Genomic DNA, 24,232 nt, shown 5'->3' with positions numbered 1-24,232 from the left:
TACGTAAGATAATTTCAACTGTATGGGTTTTATTACTTTCATCTGTCGTTTGTTACTTTTCATGAATAATATCTTGAGTCGCTTTTAAAAGATTACAGTAGGTTACGATTAAAAAGTTGTGTGGCCCGATAACTCATGTGTAATTGACAAAGTGGCCCGCGACCACAAAAAGGTTCGTCACCCCTGACTTAGATAGATGTCAAGATCTATATTTCAGAAGCTCAATGTGGTTGTTGAAAGTGATTTTCGAATGAATTTTGCAATAGAGATTTCTATGACAAAATCAAAAGATCTTTTTTGCATTTAGCAGGTCACCCAATCGGAAAAACTAAAAAGTTCAACAAATATTTGTTCATTGCAAAACGCTAGCATACACTTTGTCAACGATCACTGGTTGTAGGTTGAAACGGGTTATCATGGTACGGTGCCGAACTTAAATACTTCTCTATTGCAGTATGTAGAGTACAAAACTGAAAAAAAATAAGCAGCATTTATTTTTCAGCAATACCATCAACACATTGCCGTGTTCTTACTCACCGCCTCATGCGTTGGAAAGGAGGAAGATTGCAAGCGGAGCTCCCAGATCAAGGCCCGAAGACCTTTATTGCTCAAGAAGCGACTTAGAAATCAATCAGTTTTGCACGGAATGTGCTTTTGACAGAACAGGTAGCAATTACAAAACAGGCTTTCAACCAACAATGCGCAAAAGTGATCTTGAAAATTCCATTCCAAATTGTGCTGCTTCCAATTACTTAGACTTGGATCAAGGACCATGCACACAACAGAGACCTAGAGCGCATTTAACTCCTAATTCTGAGCAAGCCACCATCAGGTATGATCATGATAAAACAAAGACATTTTTGTTATTATTATTTATTTGCATTAAATCAATAAGTCCATGAATACATAATAAGCATCAGCTAACTTAGTGAAAAATTAAAGCAGTAAAACAAACAGCTGCAAAAATTGGTAACAAATTAATTTGACTGCTTTAAAGTGTTTAATTTAAATAGGAAAGGCCTTTTTTGAGTCTTACGCTAATGCATTTTTAACAATTTCATAAACTTGAAGAGGCATAGGCGCAGTCGACGAGGTCGACAATATTTAAACTGTCTGTTTGCAGGTAAAGTTACGTTTTGTACACACTTCTATATAAAAATAGTTACTTTACAATAATTGTTATCGGATTTAAAAACAAGAAAAATTGGCGCAATGAAAATGTTTCCAGCAACGGAGAAAGAACAACATCTTCTCATTTCTGGTCGGCTTTGTGCGAAGATGAAAGTGTCCGGGAGAAACCTGCTCATTCCTTCCACCGGAAGAATTCTAATTGTACCGATCATTTTTTACCATGTGCACAAAGTAGGCCTCTCTGGAAAAAGCGTTACCAGTTTTCACACTGTTCAACGATGGCAATACACAACTCACTAAGCACGGATAGCGAAAAAGGAGGACCATTAAGTAACAGCGTCTCGTCTGGTAGTGTGGACATTTGTAACTGTACAGTTTGTGACTGCACAGAAAGAATGAACACAACAGCCTCGCCCTCGTTCGATCAACGGTTTTATGAAAGGAACGGGTTCTGCCCGGTGTACTCACCCACTGTTCCAACAAGTCCGTACAGCTCTTGCACAGATAGTGAGTTTTGCAACTGTAATGAATGTAGAATGTTGGAAGATAACCAAAGAAAGTCCATATCGTCGCCATCATCTTGTTGTTCAGAATTTCCTCATTATGATAAAGATGAGTACATGGATGATCCCAGAAAAAAGTAAGAATTACAGTAAATAATATTTTTATTTATTGGGACTTTTAGTTTTGTTTTTTAATAAGCTACAGTGTTAACGAAGTTGATCGATTTCTTGGTACGACTTGTTTGATCCCTAATTTATTGCACAAAACAAACAGCAGGTCTAGATTAATCATCTTACTGTGTTCTTAAACTAGAGATAGCGATCTCCAAAGGTATCGCATAGTGTGTATTTTTTAGAAGATCTCTAAGATATGTAGTGTGTGACAATGTTTAAAAACATTATTTTCTTTTGAAATACTTAAATAATCACTTTTCAATTTATTACCAGTACTTATTTTTCAATCTGTGATGATCTACTGAAACTTTTGCAACAGAACTAGGCTGCAAATTCATCCGTCACATCCAATAAAAAAGTTATTGCAAATAAATACAGTATTGCCATTGTTGTTGGATAAAATTGGGAATCGTGCAATTAAAAGTCTGGAGATTCTTCCACTCTTTTGGAATATTTGCAATCTGGAAAAAATTATATAAACACCAATTGCAATGCAATAAGTAAAAAAGAGTATATTGCTGGCAGGAAGAAGCGCAATTGGGTTTACGGGTCAAGAACACAGCGCAAATCAAGCAGTTGTGCAGAACTCATTGAAAAGGTGAAACAATACCCCAATACTGTATCTTGTAGGCCTACTTTTTGGTTTTCTCGTTTACTGATAGTGTGTCATCATCATCATCATGAAGTTCCTTCCTCTCGTCGAGAGTTGGAGACAATGAGGCAAGTTTCTCTGTTGTGAGGTTTTTCTACTGCAGTTTTGTAATTAAGTCCTGGCCAGTCTTCAATATCATTAGTCCATATTCTTAGTGGTCTGCCCTATTTCGTTTGCCGTTCATTTTTCCTTCTAGTAGTTCTTTGAATAGAATTATTGCGAATCATGTGGCCAAAATATTTCAATTTTCTTGATTTAATTGTTTGTAGAATTTCCATGTTGGTTTGTATTCTAGATAGTAGGCTACATCTTTGTTTGTGATTTTATCCCTCCATGAAATTTTAAGCATTCTTCTATAAATCCACATTTCAAATGCCTTAAGAGTCGTTTAATCATTTGTGACGATAGTATCCATGTTTCTGCATTGTAAAGTAACGTAGTCCATATAGTATTTCATAATTCGTTTTCGAGTGTTGATGTTAATTTTGCGTGTTGTCAATGTCTTTTTTAGTTTTACGAAGTTGTTTCTTGCTATTTCTATTCATCTCAATATTTCCGTATCGCATCTGCATAGTGTGTATTAACTGTACTATGTAAGTCCTAAGATAGGTCTTTGTATATTCCAAGATGAGTGGCTTATTTTGCATTGTTTAAAGACCATTTTCAAAATGACAATGTGTGATCAGTTTTAAGCAACAACATAGTTTACACTTTGTGCACATTTGTAGATATTTGTGTCAAAAGGACTGCCGATACTGGCTTCAGATTCAAAATTTGTTGAAGAAACCACACGAGAACTCGCCGATGCTTGCAGTATGTCTGTGGAAGAGCTGGACAAAGCAGCAGACACGTTTCTAAAGGCTAGGTGAGATGTGGGACGCCACCCTTTTGAGAGCTGTTTCTTAGATGCTAATATTCAAGACTAGAATTAGTATTGAAGGTTAAAATTATATGCAATAGAGTAAGTTTAATGATCGTCAATACTCGTGCTTCAATAATGGCAAAGTTACTCTTCTTTTTGTCTATCACATCGTCCAATGAGAAGGACAAAGTTATTTTGTCACGCACAAACAAATTAGCCTATCGCTTCATATCTAACAATAACATGAACTATTTACAGAACGTACAGCAGCGAAGATTCCCTGCCTGCTGAGTTGCCATTTTTACAGGACCCTTGCACACACCACGTGAACTCGTTAGAGAATAGCTTGTACAATGCTGCTGCAGCAAAGAACAATGAGCACCTATTAGAATCTGTATTGGAATTTGAGTCTGTATCTTTACCAAATCTGTAGCGTGACCTTTGGGCCAACTGGTTCTGTGATTTTGTTTTTTCTGTCAAAGCGACGTCGGATTTTTCAATATATAAGCTACCGTATTTATGTTTCTATTTACTGACTGTGTTTTCTGCAGGTGTAGTAGTTAATTTTGTGTTTGAACGTGCATGTTCTATGTTTAGTTGATCAATGCGCATTGTGCAACTCTCCATAAACGAGCCGCAATCGACTTACCAAAATATTGTTGAAGCCGATGTAAGCTAAGTTGGGCTGCCATCTTTATTAACTTAAAAACTGAGTTGTTTAAAAAACCTTTGAACTATTTTAACTAAAGTGAATTAAATAGTCAATTTTTAAATTTTACCACATTTGTAGAAGCTTAATACAGTATAAATTATGTTAAAACCTTTCTATTTACTATTGCAATAAACTTCCGACCATGTCCCTGCTCAAGACTGGTTTGGATAACTTCTTATTTGACCCAAGATGCTGCTCCGCTCAGGTCAAGATCATTAAACTCGATCTCCGCCAAGGAAGCCATCTTTCACAAAGGGAGTGAGATTAAAGCTGCTGCCTAATCCGTTTAATTTTATTTCTGACTATAAAAAGAAAACAACGTTTGCCATAATATAGCATAGAGATCGAGCCGAGAAGCCGAGAAGCAAGTATGAACAAAACGCGAATAATATACGTGCTCAAGTCCACAAAGCTGACGATGGGTGCACGCTCATCGAGTGATCACACCCATCTATTGCAAATACGTTGCAAATTGTTGATTAATGTCGTCACCGTAGAAAATTTAAACTTCAGTAGGGGAAGGCGGGGCAAGTTGAGCAGGTTTTTTTTTAATCTAATCTTTTTTTATTTCACTAACTTTTTTGAAGACTCAAGTATTGCATTTCAAAAAGATGCTAATAGGCCAAGTTTTAAGACAAAAACTGGTTGGTTTTATTTATTATTTTGCACTGTATTTAAATTTAAGTAACGATTGCACAACTAACCCCGAATTATTTTTCCGGGGCAAGTCGTGCAGCACCATGGGGCAAGCTGAGTAGCACCATGGGGTAAGTTGAGCAACACTAGGGGCAAGTTGAGCAACATATTACGGACAGCAAAGTACAAAAAATTTAACAAATCAGCTATTTTTACATTCATTCACTATCTCCAGACTTTGAAACTATGTAAAATTGACTAATAGGCTACAACATTTGTAAATTAACAAAGGCGGTTTACAGGAACAGTTGCACAACTTGCCCCGTCATCAATTGCACAACTTGCCCCATTTACACTTTTTTTTTAAACAACAAAACATTTCAAGAAAACTAACAAATGTAAGAAAAAATTTTACCTGCAAAAATACAACTACATCATATGTCTACTGACCCCTACTGCTAAAGTTTGACTAATTCCTTAATTTAATTAACTACTGTGCATCCAAAAAATCAAATTTCGTTTGCATCCGAATTTAGATCCTAAGACCTAAACACGTTATATCGTTGATCAAGCCTAACCTGCCCAAAAAACTGATAACTGCGATTCACGTGCTTCAAAGACATTATAGGTAACATATAATAATGGCGTTAAACCAGAGATATAAATACAGAGATAGGCAAAGTGGCCAACTCGTGAATCGATGTTGAAAAATGATGACGTCACCGTCACGGTGCGTGGATATGGATCAACCGCGATCAGGGAAAGGCTACGAGGCATTCAGTAGTACAGTATTTCCGATTTCGGAGTTCACTTAGTTCACGTTTTGAAAACGAAGGTTATAAAAGCATACGATATATTTTAGGCTATAGGAAAATGGAAGTTTTATCTATGTTCCAATACGTCTTGGCTCACACGTTTTGTACAAACAAATGGCATGTTGTTTGACAAAAGAAAAGGCATTCGATAATTCCGATCATGCCATTAACTGATAATTTCAATCCTTTAAAGGTTTGGTCAGATATGATTTCTTTTTTCTAATTGCCCTGGAAACTTGAGTGTCTGCATTTATCTGTTCATGCCAACTATTAAGATACGGCAAAAATACACCTTGCAATCGTTCAAGTCTGGCATCAGTAGTTGAATAATATTGTTTTAAATCCGGGTTACCTGCTGTAAAATTGCATGTTGTGCTCATCAAATCCAAGAACCTGTTAAACATGGAACAATATTGAGCTGTGGCATTAAAACCATACTTCTTCAACTCCATTGATACGCAGCGACTTAGTGTTTGGGCAGCAACAGCAACATTCATTTTAGAAAAAGAAGTCAAGTAAGCGTGACTATTTGATATTCTTGGCAAATATCGCAACTCTCGATTCATCTCAGTAAAGGCCACTTCTTTAAAATGATCCCACAAGATCAATTCTCCATTAACGTATTGCATCAATCGTGTTCCTCCAACTCGGTTTGCATATAAACAATTTCTTGCTATTTTTATAAGATGGGGCGGATCATTTAATAATTAAATAAATTAATTAAATAAATAAACCTATCTTCTTCAGTGAATGGATTTTTTACTTTTTCAGAACCAGATCCTAAAATTTCCAAACACTTTTGATTGTTTGCGCTACCATCACAAACAGTTCCCAGCACTTTCAAATTACAATGTGTCTCCAAGCTGTCTACACCTCCCCAAACAATGCTCACTAAATTATGACATTTAGCTGTGTTTGTTGAATAATAGGCCAGAGACCGACTGATATTTCCTGCAAAACTTTTAACATAAACCACAAGCATATAATTGGCCACATCTAAATCGGTTGATAAATTTGATCCATAGGCTAATCTGTAAAAATCTATGTTTTTTTCGGTTTCCGGTTTGACTACTAAATTAGATCGTACTTTCATTTCATCAAACATTATATAAAAGTATTTCTCAAAATCTTTGCATGAATCCATGAATGACTTTTTTTTAATGCATCCGGAATATGATTGTTGAATGTCCCGGTTTGGTTTTGATGCATATGACGATAATCAAATAAAGTACGTTTTGATGGCAAGCGCAAAACTCCACGAAGTTGATCCGAGTTGATCATATGCAGAGGAACTTTTTAACTGCAGGCTGAGAGCAAATCGGATAATCTCAGGATGATATTTTGTTTTACATTTCTTTTGATTAACTTCAAGTTGACTTTCAAAAAATATTTTTTGAAAATCAGTCAACATTGTAATACATTGTATGCTTTGTAATATACAATGCAATTAGTGCCAATGACCGGCTTTGTTGTAATACCGGGACACATTTTTTCTGGATGTGCTTCTAATTCTGTGATTTGGGCACCAAGCTTGTTACAGAACATTGTGTCCTGACTGTCCTCAGACACTTTAAAATGAAAGTTAGACACACTAAATTTGTATTGTAGCCTAATGTTGAAATATTTACAATAAGAACAATGTCATTCTTTTGAATTGAAATATAATCTGCATGTTCTTGAAATTGCCACCCAATTCGTTTTATCCTGTTAAAAGATTTCCTGACATCTCCAATGTTTTCATGTATTGATGGTGTAATTCGGTCTCGGACCAGTCACCAGTGTTAGACGCATAGTGGATACAGCAGCTTATCACCGGTTCTCTGTGGCAAGTTTAAGCATGGGACGCCACCAAACTTCAAAGATTTACTGCTACTTTTGGAATTTATTATTATGTCCTCTGCATTAAAGTGTTTCTCACAAATTCCAGCATTTCCTTTGTGAAGAACTTGTTTAATATTATCTCTTGGATCACGTTCATCTCTGTACTTAAGTTAAAGTATGACATTCTTCAAAACTTCATTATGCCACACTTTGTAGGCTACTTCCCTTTCGCATAAACATTGACAGTTTAAATATAGAAAAACCTTTTACTTCTATCCGTGTGACACTGAGGAATTGGGCGATTCAAAGCTGGCATTTATAATCTAATAAATAACTGCAAATAAATAGTATAATGATAGCATTCCTGAAATTATAAAACAAATACGAATGATTATAACAACAGAATTCATAACTGTAAAATACACCACAATTCATAACCTAATCTTGCAAACGGCAATAAGAACTACCATGCCCATGACTAAGTATTTAGCCAGGTAGTTTAAAAACTGAAACTCTTGCTAAACCTGCATGTTGCTTCCTACATACTCGCAAAACAATCAATAAATCCAAAAGGGCTACCGTAATCTGCTAGGTTTATTGCCGACTGGTCAATAATGCATACGGAACTTAGCTTGATAGCAATTAAGTTATCTACCATATTTAATTTTCCAATAGACGAATATTAATGCAAGCTCTACAAAACTGAATTGGAACAATCAAATTCCATGGAACTTCCTCACTAAACCTGTAAACCTCTGGGTAAACTGCTTGAAATTATCACGTTTTGCAGTTTGCGGGCATAGAGAGCTGCGGCTTGATCCCTATCCAGTCAACCGTGACCGCTTTTCAACATCGCCGCCTGTTTAAAGCGTACGAGGATTCTATTGCCTATCTCTTGTATTTATATCTCTGGTTAAACATTCGTTACGCTCTTTATTTCCTTTCAAACGGGGACTTGCACAACTTGCCCGCCTTTCTCTATGTCAAATAGCGTAGCGTTTACACCGTTGTTTGCAATGGCCATAAGTTTTTGAAGTCATGACAAGCTTGTTGAAGTCTTACTGCCGGAGAATTACTGTAGCCTATTCCATCTATTAGATGCCGCTGAATGGGGAGCAGTCCTTGACATGCGTTGCTCGAGCGCACACGCCGAGAGTCGAACCAGCGCCGCTTGATCTTGAAGCTTTTTCGTTCACGAAGTCACGCGCTAACCAACTGAGCTACCGGGACGGACATGTTGTCTGGTTGTTTGCTATTGCCCTTCTTTTAATCCCAATTTCAAAGGCTGAAAAAAAATTACAACACAAAATCGCATTTTTTCCACGCCGGGGGACCTTCAAAAGGGGGGCCTGGGGCACATGCGCCCTCTGCCCCCCCCCCCCCCCGTAAATCCTGGCCTGCATGTTAAACGTAGGCTATCTCTGATGCAAGGCTTTAGTAAAGACAAAAAAATATTTCCATCCACAAGAAATTTTGGGAGACCAAAAAACATGGCTAGAGTTGGTGATAGAAGACAACAAGACATCTTTGCAAGAAATCTGGATAGGATTAATTCCAACAACCAAAAAGCATGGCCAAAGGGTTGCAAATACCTTGAGTTTTTCTTCAAACGTCTGGTTTCATCTGTTAAAGAAGAGGCAAGTGGATGATGATGATGCCACTTAGGCTGACTTTAAACTGACACCTGCATTCCAAGTACCGGAAGCCTACTGCATGATGTCCTGAAGAATCTTGCAAAGTTGTTTGGTCTTGATACCCTGCATTCAAGTTTATGTCATTAGCCTATACACGCTTTCAATTGCAAAATACTGCCCAGAAATATGTGTAGCCTAGGCCTTAGCCCTAAGGCAAAGCGTTGCACAAGTGAAAACAATTAAGCTACAGGTAGCCAGTTGCCTACATATGAAACCTTAAAAAAATGTTGCAGCTTTTTTTTCCAACTATTGTTAAAGCATTTTAGTGACAAAAAGAAAACATCTTTGGAGTTGGAAACCACAACCCAAACATATGCTTAGACTACATGGACAGGAACAAGTATGAAAACAGTGCCTATCTAGCCTACAGCATTGATTCTAGAAGCAGGCTATTGACATATTAACAATGAACTAATTCGTGGAAGGGCCAGAGAACTACCAGAAGCTTTTTTGTCACAAGTAAATCATAAATCTCATAATTCATAGAAGTAGTAGGCTATGCTGTTTGGATCGTTCATGGAAAAGCTTATAGGCTACTAAAAGAAGCACCTTTGTGTATAAAATGGCATTAAAAAATGCCAAGAAAATTTGCAGAAAACTGTTAGGCTACCGGTAGCCTCGGCTACTCTATTACGTAGGCCTACCATAGCCTACTCTATACGAAACCAAGACTAAAGACGCCACAACGATCTTTAAGTTCTCAGATCCTTAGATGGGCCATTTAGTTCTCAGAGCTGTAAGCCAGCATGGAAGCAGTAGGCTACGGCTTGTAAAACCACATCATGGTATCAACAAGTCAATGACTCATGGATAGGCCTACATATAGCCCATGTTGATGGAAAATCTGCTTAAACAGAGATGATGATTGAATATATACCGTAGGCTATATTAGTGTTTTTCTTTTGCATTTTCAAACTTAATGTAGCCATGGCCACCTGGAGATGCGGCCTGATTTGTCACATTTTGCAGATTTTGATTACAGCTACTGGTAGTGTTTGTCTGACATTTTCTGAGATTTTTTTACTTTTTGCTGTCTCCTAGTGATATAAAAGCTTTTTCTTGTCTTGGGGAAACAGTAAAAAATGAGAAAAAGTGAGTTGAAAAATGCTGAATCAGACTGTTATTGAAAAATTAACAGTCTGACTAAAACCTTCAAAATCAAATTTTCTTTGTTTATCAACATCTGAAGATGATAAAACCTATTGTGTCGTCTGGGAAAGCAGTATAGGCCTACAGAAAGCGTAATAATATAATTTTTAGAAAAATTTAATTAAACATTAGCAAAAAGTTAGCAAAATCTGAAAATTTCTGCAAAATGTGACAAATCAGGCCGTATCTTTAGGAAGCCATGGAATAGCCTATTCAATTGATCAAACATATCAACCCAATAAGCAAGGCATCTAATCCATCTGTCATCATTCAGCAATAAAACAAATTCTAATTTTCTTTGAAGTTCAAACAATAATTTAAGATCGTGTCTGAGCTCAAACACTCCCTTGGTTAAGTTTCCTCTTGAAAACCATCAAGTATTTGCATGAAAAAGAAGTAGGCCTACGTGATGGTCTGCATCTATGTCAGTGCACAGTTTCTCAAAATAATCGGGAATTAAGTGCTTCTCCTTAACACTCTAAAGCTCAAGTCTACACCAACTTACTAAGCTTAAAAAGCTTTACAATCTTAAATCCAAATTTCCCTGGCAAATTTCACACTTGCCTCTACTGGAGAATTCCCCCCCCCCGGTTGGGAACCACTGGCATGGATTAGATATTGTTCTCAACTTCTCAGGTCATCCCACTATCGTGCTCAGGATGTCGCTGTGCTAACTGCTAACTACAGCTTTGTAAGGGCAGATTACTGCTAATTGTGCCGCTAGAAAGGAATAAACTGTATTTTTTTTATCTGTTGCTTTTAAACATTGCATCGTATGCGAAATTACAGAATTCTGATTTTTGAAGTAAACTTGATTGACTTTCCAAAGATAAAGTTTGTGCGATCTCCCTTTCCATGAAATTTGGAAAAAAAATTGTAACTCCGGGAAACTCCCGCAAAAGAAAACAAAATTTTTCAAAGTTGCCAGATTTGCGGTTTTCCCTCCAAATTGAGCTTCTTTTTGACCGGAGTTGGTTGCTTGATTTTGAAGTTACCTGAATGAAATATTGAGTGCTGAGGGTGAGACTTATACAGTATACTATAATCAGGTTTTCAGGCATCAATAGTCACTCTCTTAGACCACGGTTGGGTGAGTTCTCTGATTGCTGGCTCTCTGAAACCGAACCGCCTACTACAAATAAAACCAACAAATATAAAGGAAACGTGTTTTTTTAAGCACTTTGTCATTTTAAGTGTACGTAAAATACCTATGTGCTTTATGAATCTTTTTTGGACTACTTACAAAAAAATCTTGGCTTTTTTTTGCAATTTTTGGCTGGTTTGAAACCTGCATTAGGCTGGAAAAATTTGTATCCTCTGGCAATTCTGGTTTCAGCAACAGCTACATTACATCATCATCTCAGCAAACCTAATTCATGACGTTTCATATTGCTTCACAATTTCGTCATTTGATGTCATAGATTGCGCAAATCCAAAATCATAATTTTGACAAAGCTTATAAGGCAATGAAGATTATACATATATAAGCTCAATCTTGATTGCAGTCTATTGCATTACGGTACGGTACCGTATATCCTATAGAACTGTTGAAAAAATATTGGAGGAAATGCAGTGACAATTCATAAACTTTGTATCAGAATATGGGAAACCAACGTTTGGCCAGATGATTGGGTAAATATAAAATCAATATTTGTCCTCTTAAAAAAAGAGGCAATATAATGGAATGCAGCAACAACCAAATTATTGCCTTGATAAGTCACGTAAGCAAGGTAATGTTAACAATAATTAAAATAAAGACTAGAAAACAAAATTGAACACGAATTAGCTCCAGAACAGGCTGGTTGTAGACCCTGCAAAGGAACAAAAAAGGCAATATTCAATCTTAAAATGCAGATAGATAAACGAAGAGAATGCAACTTTTCAACTCATTTATGTTTTTTAGACTATTCAAAAATTTTGATTCAATTAAGCACCAACAATTCTGGAAGGCTATGGCTTTCATACAACACCTGATCAATTTAATTTGAAGCCTGTATACTGCTCAAAAAGCAGCAGTAAGAACTGGAAAAGAACTCACCGAGTGATTTTCCATTGGAAAAGATGGCAGACAGGGATGTTGTATACCGTATTGTATATTGTCACCGTGTCTTTTCAATTTATATAGCCTACTGAACACATAATGAGAAAAGCTTTGGACAATTTTAATAGCTCTGTGACAGTTGGAGGAAAAGTGGTAAGCCTAACCAACTTTGGATATGCTGACGATATAGTATTGGTTGGTGGAAGTGTAGCGCAACTGCAAAAACTTTTAAATAAAGTCAAGTTAAATAGTGAAGAATATGGTTTGCAATTTCATCTTAGTGGTGGCCATACATAAAACAGATGAAATTTATACATTGGTGGAAATGCTATTGAAAATGTAAGGAGTTTCTGCTATCTGGGCAGTGTCATAACAGACACTTACAATGACAGCACAGAAATTAGAAGGTTGTTTGCTATGGCGAAAACAGTTGTGACATCACTTACAATAGTGTGGAAACAGTTGGTAAAATTAACGCAAACTCTTGTATGTCCAATTGTCACATATGGATTATGGATGTTAAATTTGGATATGCAAAAAAATTTTGTGACATTAAAAAGTTTTTAAATGTGGTGTCACAGAAGATTATTTCGCATCAGCTGGATGGAAAGAAATACAAATGAATTAGTCAATCAACAAATAGACGATAGCTGGAGTCTGATTAACAACATAAACCTCAGAAAATTTTGGATAAATAGGATCATTCTGATGATTATGCACAGCCTGGACAGTGAATAACTTTTTGTCTGTCCAAAGAACCGGTGGCTGCGTGCCTCATGCAGTCAAGCACACAACAAACCAAGGCTTTTGGTGAAAGCAAAGGGAGGATATATATACTGAAAAAGAAGAATATGTTTTGTTTTTTTATACTTTTCTTTGTATTTTTCTTCATATTTGTAATTTTTTTCCTGTTTAGATGTATTGTTATTTTAATAACTATTTGTCTACACTTGACTTGATTACTCTGTATAGTGTTTACGACAATTTCAATAAGCCTGGATGTTATTTTGTCAAAGCTTAGTTGACTAATTCTAAAGTTAAACCGAAGGCTTAGTTGTGTCAGATTCGCATTGACGGTTGTGTTCTATTTCTGTTTTCAGAACCTACATTTGTGCCATTATTTACATGCTGTCAGCAATGTTTGGAATGCTACAGAACTTTACTTACTGGCTGTTTGAAGACATTAGCACATGGTTTATTTTGTTACTGTGCACCTTGTTTCTTATTTGGCAATATTGTAAAAAACCTCACCCAAGATTTCCACCTGGACCGAAAGGGTTGCCAATTCTTGGATCAATATTGCAATTGCGCAAAGATCCAGAAAAAGTGATCAAAGAATGGAGTACGAAAAACTATGGACCTGTCATGTCTGTTGCAATGAGAAATGAACGTGTTGTTTACTTGAATACATATGAAGCCATTGTTGCGGTAAAAGATAGATGAATTCAACTAGATAGATTATGTATACGTATATATAATATATATTAAACTTGTTGAATATTTTATGTGCAGACTGCTAGTAAGCCACAGCCTACAATATCCCGATAGCTGTCATACTGAAGATGACTAGGTTACAGTACAAAAAATGTTTTGGCATCCTCAATTTCTTGTACCACTAAGTTAGATAATAATGCTAGCTATCTGCTAACCTTACATGATTATCTTCAAATTTTTTGTTTTGTAATACTAATATTGTATTATGCAGTTACTAATGTAATTACTATTTAATCATTTACGTTGGTCATATACAGGGCTGCGATTTTTTCTTTCTTGTCGAACGACCAAAAATTCTGCGTTTGTTTGTCGAATAGTAATATGACGTCACAAGAGTCAGATTATAAGCGTTTGGCCGCGAGTTACCGCACAAGTTGTGTGGTATCAGAGTCACTTACTTAAGCTTTTAATCGCACGCTGGTTGAGTGATTGCAAAGGAGTATCAAGCGCTAAGTTATGTACCTACCGGACATGTATACAGCCCTCGAAATTAGCTTGTATCTACGACGGCAAAAACATTGCCGTCGCCAAATCAACAAACCTTGGATTACGGCGGCAATTGCCGTATGCTTTAATGTTTAATCAAACGAAATTTTATGGGTTTCTTCACCGCGTGTCACACGGCGGTAGCCCAGAGCATCACGCAAGCTATTTTATGCGCTGACAATGCTCTTGTGAACTGTAAAGAGTTTGCAACCTTATAAATACCGGCTTATTGTTACGCAAAAGTTATTTTTTCATCGAATGCTTATTGTTTACCGATGTCGTTGCGAATATAAATTATGGTGAAAGAAGATGCAGTTAAAAAGTAGAATTTACCTGCTACAGATTATATCAAACAGAAGGAAAAGTTAGTGTGGTATTTTGCAAAATTTGTAAAGAATTTTATGACGGAAACAAATTGGAATTAGAAAAGCTACGGGGTCAAGTTAAAAAAGTAGTACGAAATTCGATAAATGGTTTTTTGGCAGTAAAGTATTGCTTCCAATCATATGGCATCGCGCGTTCATGAACAGGCAGTTTTGCGTCTTTAAGTTTGCGTCTAAGTATTCTAGTGACGACGCGACAACCTCATCCTCCGATACAGCATCTGGTGATTCCGATTCTGACAGCTAGTTCTTTATCAAACAGACTCGTGTTTGCTCGCAGTATCTCAATTGTGCCGAAATTATGTTAGTGTAAACGTAAATCGAGGCAATCATCTCGCAGTGAGCTATTAATTTGTTACCGGTACCTGGTTGAACAATTAACGTTATTTTATGATAATTCAACGTCGCTAGATGTCGAATTAACGTAAAACAAACGTAAATTTTTTCTTGGGCATTGATACGCAGGCATCAAAATTCGTTATTTTTGCATTGACTTTACGTCTGTAGACGTTAAATCAATGTAAAATGATGATTTTGCTGTCTGGGTAGCCTACCCAATATAACCCTCCAGGAAATTTAAATCGATTTGTGCTGTTAACTTACTTTAAAGGTAACCCAAAATTAACTTACTTTCCCCCTTGCGTTATTTAAGGTGAATTAACGTAACAGCGTGCGTATCGCTACTTTTAGTATTACATCACAACAAATCAAACAGTGCGGTCGTGATAGACTACTCTAGTATATTTTTCGCTTCTCGTTTTTTCGATTCAAGGTCTGCAGACGTTGAATCAATGTAAAAACGACGGGTTTTGCTAGCTGGGTTGTGTGCTTTTGTGAATGCAAGTGCAAAATCGCCCATTACGTAATCACTAATCACAGAAACACTTTTAGTGGAAGGAAGTCGAGTTGCAACCGTGTTTATCTGTCTACTATTCTTTATTCACATTGCAAAAAAATTCTCCATTCTTGGAACAACAAGTGCATAAGTCAGACATAAATACAAACTTGCATAGACGTTGACATGTAAAAGTAGCCTACTTCGAAGAAAGTTAGAAACCCGTTATGTCGAATAGCACGAAACGTGTGTGGCGAAATATTTGATGCCAGGCGTTAGAACTTCGATCAAAGCATTTTTCCGCAGTGTTCAAAATGTTCCTTTCCATAAAAATAGCGGCTTTTTTTCCTCTGTATTTCTGAACGTCTGGTCGGAAACTAGGCTGTTTTCTACATTTGAAAAACTTTCATAGCAAGTATCCAACAGTCATTTTACCAGAGCAATATTGTTGATTAGCTCAAACGCCGATAGGCGACAATACAAACTGGCATAGACGTTGACAACTCAACGTAGCCTAGGTTATTTCATCTATAAAAGAAACCCGTTGTGTCGAATAGCACGAAACGTGTGTTGCGAAATGTTTGATGCCAGGCGTTGGAACTTCGATCAAAGCTATCTCCTGCAGTGTTCAAAATGGCGGCACTGACGCCTTGGGAGTTTCTCGTGTGAAGCATCGCTTTTAGACCTTGCTTTGAAGTACCTGGCGAAGGAAAGTTTACGCAAGTCAGCACCCTTATGATTGCATCACGTGATGCCCCCCTCCGATTGTTCCTGGACCTGACGATGTTTAGTCCTCTCTCAGTTTTTTTTCCTTTTTATTTTTCGTTTTTTTTCGTTTTTTTTTTTTTTTCCGTAAGGCGCGGCGTTTGTCGAATAGTGATGGCGCGTGTCGAGTGACCTCGTCACCGAAAAAGGCAAAAATCGCAGCCCTGGTCATATACAGTAGGTACCGTAGGTACTGTATGTTTGAAAATATTTAATTCAGTTTTTGTTAGTGATTTTTCTTTTGGTTATACATAATGCCACCTTAAACTATTAAATCATAATGTTTTCTTTTCATTGCCTTATTTCCAGGCGTTTTTGAAACAAGGCTCAAAGTTTTCTGGTCGTCCATCTATTCCATTGTTTCACCAAGTCACTCAAGATTATGGGTTGGCAATGAAGGATTACAACGATAGCTTTAAAGTTCAAAGAAAATTTGGAAACAAAATCTTGCGCAGGTTGGTTATTATAGGTCAAAAATTGCTATACAAAAGCAGATGTCTACATTTTGTCCCATTTTTTTATTATGTGAATTAGCATTATTCTAGTAAGGCTTTTTCTGGTTTGCTTGATTGTGTTGAACACAATTGACTTGGTTTTCTTTAATCTCGTGTGTGAGTGAAACAGAAATGCAGCAATAGAATAATAAATCAACCAACATCATGTCATGTGTGTAATGTCACTAATCTGGCGAAAATGAATGCATTAGGCATTAAAACATGTTTCTTTTATTGCAAAACGTGACGCGTCACAAGGAAATTTACAAGTGTTTTTTTTTGTAGTTTTGGATTCGGACAAAAAAAGATGGAAGACATTATCAACAGAGAGTGGAGTTATTTAATGGAACATTTCAAACAAAAATCTGGAAAACCTGTTGACATTAAAGTAAGCATTCATAAAACCATGCATTTTTTCATCATTGTGGTATTTCAGAAATATATTCCTGAATCTCGATATCGTAATTAACACTTATGTCTCTCTGCTCTACACCATGGCGCTTGTCCTAGATCTAGTGGAGCTTGTCTAAAAGCTTTGTGTCTAAATGTATTGTGTCTACAAAGTAATAAGTACTCCCGTTTATTTCATGTGAACCTTTGTTTTGTAATGCTTCAGCCAAAGACCTGCTTTCAGCAAAGGATATATCGCAGTAAAGGACTGACTTGGTGGTGACACTCCGTGTTTATCAACCTCGAAAGGAGTGTTATGGACAAAAAATGTTGAAGTTTTTTTTGTTTTTACTCATCTTGAACCCTAGATTTACTGCTGTGGAGGAAAACGCTCTAACCACTGGACTCCTCGGGGTCTTTTTAATGTGTGTTACTAATTTAATGCCACTGGGTAGCACAGCTGAAAAGATGCTCTTTTTTCAATCATGCTATCCTTGGTGGACACCCTGCTGTAGCTGGTTGTTGATAAACACCGCTCACCTCTACCCCGGATGTAACAAATTGCATGGGCCAATCGGCCACCCCCACTAGTGGGGAACAAACCGACGATGGAATATGATGATGATGGGCGTAATTGCTTAAGAAAAAAACTGCCGAGATTATGAAACTTGCCACCCTACTCTGGTTACTGCTGAAGGTTTAGTACCGTGATAATTGTACTGTCTCTAGATAACTGATAATCTTCTTATCTCCCAATGCTAGGATCATGTAAGGGAACCAGCACACCTTTGCTAATTTTAACTTCTCAAACAAATTATGGGACTGTTTGCTGATTTGACGATTTCCGTATTTTGACCAAAGTAATATTTATACATTGAAGACGGATATTTACAACGTCACAGCAAACGTTATTTCCGCCGTTGCGCTTGGACGACGATTTCAATATGACGATGCAGCTTTTCGGCAAATATTGCTGAGCACGGAGAAATCGTAAGTGCACGTAATTTGTTTTGTAATTAGGTTTGAAAAAATGATCACTTTATTGTGTTTGCGGCTAATTGATATATATTATGACGTGTAATTTACAATAAATCCATTTAAAGAAGGTTACGTCTCCTTAGCCTAATTCTTGAATGAGCTCACGCCAAGGGCGTTGAATTCACAACTAGTATTTGTCCTATACTAGAAAACAGCACAGAGCAACTGTGGTTGCTTTTGAAGCGTAGATTTAAATTTGCAAAGCTTTACATGTGGCCCGCGATTCATATGTTGAACAGACGTACGTTGTTACGCAGTATTGTACCAGTTTTGGCCAGTATCTTAGTTAGGCTACTGCAGGTTCATTTATTTATTTAGTATTAGCAATAGTTTTTTACGTACTGCTTTCGTACCGTATGTGTGCTTTTTAGGCTCTAATGATGCTCTACAGTTGTAGAGCGAATTGCATATGCCATTAAATAGGGCTCTGCTGATTCTCCATGCATTTTTAATTATAAAATACTGAACAAACGTAAGCCTACCGGTACTGTCTTTTTCTAAAAAAAATAACTAAGTTCTTTGCAATTGCGTATACTCCGTAGTATTTCTACCAGTTCTGCAACTTATTTTCTATCAGGCTTGGTGACGTTGATGACGCAATGTACGTGCTCATCATGGTAATGCTTCCATGGCTCAGGTTTTTTCCGCGTTTCCGTCAAGTCAATCAACGGTTCATAGAAAATCAACACGCTATTTTAGGTGAGCAAATTAACAAAACTTCAACCTTCTCAAATAATTTTACTGATACTTTTTTATTGCTACGTGACAACGTCAAGCTACGTTTGTTCGTACTTTTCGAACCAATGTGTTACTTGTGTAAGCCTACTGTACCCTATCGAGAAGCCCCTTTGCCGCTCAAGCACAACACCAGTGCCTCATCCTGGATCGCCAATACCTAGCAAGAGGAGTGGACAGACAACACCTCCAGACTCCACACCTTTGTTTCCGACGCTGGACCCATGCCACCAGGAAAGGAGTTTAGCCGACCTCCCTGGGTACGGTTGAATCGCCTCCGCACGGGTGTTGGGCGCTTCGCTTACTTGATGCACAAATAAGGCCTATCAACATCTGCGGCATGCAACTGTGGTGCAGAGGAACAGACAGCAGATCACATCCTATACCACTGCCCGACGTTTACTCCTCCAAGGGCAGTTGGCCTGTCAACGCTGGAGGACTCTACAATCAAGTGGCTGCTCGAAGAATGCCCGGACATTTGACCCCAATGAAATGTAGTCCAAAAACAACCTCTCATACGAAAGAAGAAGAAGCCTACTGTACTGCAAAAAATAGAATACCAATCACCTCTTGTTGAGTAATTGAGCATGTTGCCCAAGTCTTCGCTCATCAGTTGAGCAGCAACTATGACACTTCATTGTCATCTACCTCTGTGTTCCGCAACTGGTCTGCAGCGGCACCGTAGCGTATTGTGGGAGGATATTAGGTGTTTGAGCTTTGGGGAGCGATTATCTCGTTAAGCATACCATGATCATACAAAGCCGAGTAACGTAATCAGATTGAACATATTTACGTTTATTTTAACATTTACAGATAACAACAACTAGTCGAATCGATGTGAAATTAGTTTTAATGTAATTTTGTTTTCTGTCTCTTGTCACTGACCAAAAGCGAGTAATGATCATTGATCAATATCCTCCAAGAAAATAATGCAAGGGCTTTCGAAAGTGATTTCGAAAATTACTAATTCTTAAAGTGTATGGCGACTGTTTTTATTAAGACAATCTTACTAATATAATTATGTATATAAATCAAACAATGCTTTGCATTTTTTCTCATTTTGGTGATATATTTGCTCCAACTGTGCCGCCAAATTTTGAAAGTTTTCGAGTGCTCTGTGAGTGAAATAAGGTCATAGAGCACTGATCTAACTTCTAAAGCTGAGTTGTAATTTTCAAATAATAACATTTGTGTGACAAAATGTTTCAAGTAAATGCTGCTCTATTTGTTTTTCTCATCCATTTCTTCGCCAGGCTTATTGAAAGGGATCATAAAAGAGCACAAAGAGAAGTTTGACCCCGAAAACCTAGAGGACTTCATAGACGCTTATCTCTATGAGCAGCAGTTCGGTGCGGGGAAGGACAACACGCAATTTGAAGTAAGAAACATCATAGCAATGTGTTAGTCAATGTCAGAAAATTGCAATGGCAATTCGCAAACCACAATTGTTTTTACAGCCCTAACGTTTCGTTAATCTATTGGTAGTTCGCCAACTGCTGCGTGAAAATAGTGACGGCCTGCAAGCTACAACATAGTCCAGACAGAATGATATCTAAAATTTCTAAATTATTCCGAATTTTGACTAAAATTGATGGACCCTATTAAACTTTTGTGTGACGCTGTAATACAAAGTCATCAATAAATTGAGCATTTATCGAAGGTATTATAGGTCATTCTACACTGAAATGTCCATTTTGTAACATGCCATGGACATGGTGATTTGTGCAGTGGTCCTGTGTAAGTCTTATAAGAAAGACAGGAATGATTCAGACGACAAGTACATTTCTACCTTGGCGAACATAATTCGCTGTACTGTTGCATATGAGCATTTTCCGATTGAACTTTGCATTCTTTATCGTAGGACAGACAACTCGAGGTTTTCCTCCGGGATCTGTTCTTTGCCGGAACTGAGACTTCCAGCAACACGATATCGTGGGTTTTGCTCCTCTTATTGCACCATCCACAGCATTTGAAGAAAGTGGAGGAAGAGATAGAAACCACGATCGGTAACTAATATTGTTACGAAGTTATTGTCAGATTGGATAGCATATGGGTCGTCTTGGTTCACCGGTCAGTCGAAAACGAACGACTCCATTGGGAAAGCAATAAACTAACAGTAAGAGTGACGCTGCTGGTTATTTTAAGGTTCACTCTGCAGCAGTGTTTCTCCACCTTTTTGCCTTGGCGGACCCTAAAAAGATTGTATTTGAAATTTTAGCATATCGCGTCTCTTAACAGTAAGAATTATGTCATAAGATTTCAATCGACACACTTGGAAGAATTTGCTGAACTCGCAACGTACTGATGACGATCGATTAAGAAGATTTTCGTTTTCTCAATGAAACGAAGTTGCTGTTTTCGGATGAAACGAAAATTGTCGTTTATTACTGGGTCTCTGAAATCTCATGTAAACTTATAGATACGCTTTTTTGACCCGATGATTTTTATGCTTTCAGCAACTAATAGCGTGAATTATTTCATTGCAGGCACGAATGGCATTCCTAGCACCGAGCACAAGCCCAGCATGCCATTTACGGTAGCCTTCCTGCAAAAACAATGCGGTTTCGCACGCTCACACCGGGTGGTTCCCCTCATAAAGCCACGGAAAATGCCACCTTGTATGGCTATCACATCCCAAAAGGAACAATGGTAAAACGACTTCAACTTAAGTTTTGTGCGAATCGTTTTCTCAACAGTTTTTGTGCTTTTTTTTGTTAATCTCTACCGTGTTTAAGGGTTGTAGATTCCAAGAGTAAGCTATCTACATGAAAAAAAAAAACTATAGAATACTAATTTTATAAAACAAGCTCTTTGATAAATATTCTTCCAAACATTAAAGTTATCATTTATTAGATGAAGTGCTTTTTGATCATGGTAAATATAATCTTTTTTTTCAGGTCATGGCCAATTTATGGGGAGTGAACAACGATCCAGAAATATGGAAGAATCCGGAACAGTTTGACCCTTATCGCCACATTAACGAGGAAGGGGCATACGTTCATTCCCCTAAAGTCCTCTCGTTTTCAATTGGGCCCCGTGTTTGTTTGGGAGAGCATCTTGCCAGAATGGAAATATTCCTTATCGTTGTCAATTTACTCCAAAAGTTCAAAATAAGCAAAGATCCGTCTGTAGATGGACTTCCTTCTTTGGTGGAAGGAACAAATAGAGTCATACGCACTCCATCCAGATACAAGATTATTTTGGAGGAACGTTAGTTCCACTCAATGGCTCAAAAGTTTCGGAACGTTTGCGTCATTCTTGATAACTATGACTCACTATAATACACTTCCTATGAAGACAGCATGGAAGCGAACAATAGATTTCTTCTCATGCTTAAATTTCCATTACGTGTCATGCTCTGGTGATCGAACAATATGCGAAACTGGAACTTCTTGTTTACACCTTGCCAAACTTGCACTTCATTCATTATAACTATTTACTTTAAATAACTTTATTGGCCGACTGTACGGCAAATTTTCGACTGCCTGTTCGTACTGTTTCGAAGGTAATTGATTAATTTGTTCTCTGCAGTGTTAGTTTGATGAACCGCTTTGTTCAAATACACCTCATCAAGTATTGTAAACTAAGTGATTTGGTCGAATGTGCCGATGAAATATTTGTTCGAAACGAGTCTTCTTTCAGAGTACATGAGAGCGAACCTGCATGCTTAAACTAGTGGATTTACTTTTGAAATGCCAAACAATAGTGTTAATTTTATAATCGTCTTGAATATCATGTCTAGTATCAGCCAACCAAGCAGTGCTTGTTGTTTCTAGAAAACTTCTAAAATGCCAACCGTGTCTTTGTGTTAATAGATTATTACGTTACTTTTACAGACATAAAGCTTGTGTTTACTTAAATTCATATCTCTCTTTCCACAAAGTTGGTCCATCGGATTGTACAAAAACAAATGCATTTTAGCAATCCTTTATTCTTTCCGAAAAACAAGTTTAATAATGGATTGCTGTCAGTTTTTGGACTGGAAATTGTGTCTAAAAAGGCCTGACTCGTGAAAGGGCGCCAGAAATTGTGTTTTTGTTGTTTCAGAAACGCTAGTTTTAACTTTTACTCCTTTAAAAAACAACTTATGTCATAGTGTAGACTGAGAATTAATTGGCGTCCTTCATCATCCATTTAAACGTTGGCACAGCATGGCCAACGTTAATTCAATGTCTAAATGACATTTGTCTGTCTGTGACTGCCTACATACGTATTATTTCTTCGAAGCTTTCGCCGCATCTTGAAAGATGCAATATCAACATTAGCGAACGATTGTTAGACACTTGCTTGTTTCAACCAAGGCATACTATTTGAAGTTATTTTTTCTTCATTTTGTCTTTAAATAACACAATTTCTCTGTGCTTGCTACATCAGCACAATAGTTTAGCGAAGAGAACATGTATTTACTCATGAAAGTATAGGCGAGAATTCTTGAGTTATATTAACTGCATTGTGTAAAGTGAGCTGTTCAATGTTAATCCTTAAGCATAAATTGAGAGAGGTTATGTTAAATATTTCTTGACCATTTACTAATTGTAAATTTTGTATTCTATTTGAATAAGATGCACTAGTTGAATTATTGTTTATACGGATTTATCGCTTCAAGCCTTGATGTGGGGGAGGGTGACTAGTCCACCGTTGCCTTGCATGCGAGAGTGGGAGCTCCCGATGTTGGGTTGCTCTGCGAGGGCAAGTCGACCCTTGTGTTCTACCAGAAACAACTTAGGTTTGTGGTACTGAAATAGAGCAAAATTCCGAAAGCCGATTCGTGCCACACTGACTTCGGTAAGTCGACTGAACTGTCTCCTACACCAGCTCTACTTAGGATTGAAGCGTATCTGCGCACAAAATTTGGTAAATGACCTTGTGATCATGTAATCTTTCTGCCGCAATAAACCAACAATTCAATCTACTTAGCTTGTTTCTCTGTCTTGTTGGAGGTCTCAAAACCGTATACCCAAGCGACGCATTACAATAATCGGATCCACTGTTTGGTGCCAGTGAGAAAGATATTCTCTAACGTAGAATTTGCGCCAAAATTCTACAAATAGTGTTAGTCTTGGTCCGTAACACAGTTCGCTGAGTCAGGTTTGTGTACAGGAGCGTCAGAGGTTGTTCAAACGTTGCATAACGCCATGTTTGTCTAGTCTACCCCCTTCAAAACTAAACCCATACCCCAGTTCTTCCACCCTTTCCCCCAATGACGCATGTGATAGTTACCAACTTAACACATTAGAGCCTTTCCAATCTTTCAGGAGCTGTTCAGTGTTCATGCTATTGAAGACGGTTGCCGAAGCTGATTTATCGAGTTATATAGGATGGTGCCCAGATCCGTTGAGACGACAGCTTGGGCCCTGTACCAATAAGACTCTCGGGGCCCCAAATCGAGACATTTCTAAGAAAAACGCACTGTATCCAACGC

At 37.5% G+C, this 24,232-nt stretch overlaps 1 protein-coding gene and 1 pseudogene across 2 annotated transcripts in view; both read left to right on the top strand.

Moving 5' to 3' along the window:
- Positions 1–4,134, top strand: part of LOC145772529 (voltage-dependent L-type calcium channel subunit alpha-1D-like) — a 44,676-nt gene extending 40,542 nt beyond the window's left edge. The window contains exons 32-36 of the mRNA XM_082584396.1: positions 503–832; positions 1,229–1,771; positions 2,334–2,406; positions 3,189–3,325; positions 3,581–4,134. Of these exons, the coding sequence (XP_082440522.1) occupies positions 503–832; positions 1,229–1,771; positions 2,334–2,406; positions 3,189–3,325; positions 3,581–3,755 (1,258 nt within the window). The 3' untranslated portion in view covers positions 3,756–4,134. The remainder of the gene's footprint in view (positions 1–502; positions 833–1,228; positions 1,772–2,333; positions 2,407–3,188; positions 3,326–3,580) is intronic.
- A 42-nt stretch (positions 4,135–4,176) lies between these two features.
- Positions 4,177–23,701, top strand: LOC145772528 (cytochrome P450 2C70-like; annotated as a pseudogene). The gene is made up of 10 exons (XR_014289297.1): positions 4,177–4,292; positions 13,291–13,618; positions 16,463–16,608; positions 16,933–17,035; positions 17,918–18,027; positions 18,653–18,774; positions 20,064–20,188; positions 20,672–20,816; positions 21,297–21,459; positions 21,708–23,701. The product of XR_014289297.1 is annotated as a cytochrome P450 2C70-like (transcript).
- Positions 23,702–24,232: the final 531 nt, after the last annotated feature.

The sequence above is a fragment of the Aplidium turbinatum genome, chromosome 6, assembly GCF_918807975.1.
Source record: "Aplidium turbinatum chromosome 6, kaAplTurb1.1, whole genome shotgun sequence".
Lineage (NCBI taxonomy): Eukaryota > Metazoa > Chordata > Ascidiacea > Aplousobranchia > Polyclinidae > Aplidium > Aplidium turbinatum.
The sequence above is the reverse complement of the archived record's forward strand: the minus strand, read 5'-3'. Positions and strand labels throughout refer to the sequence as shown.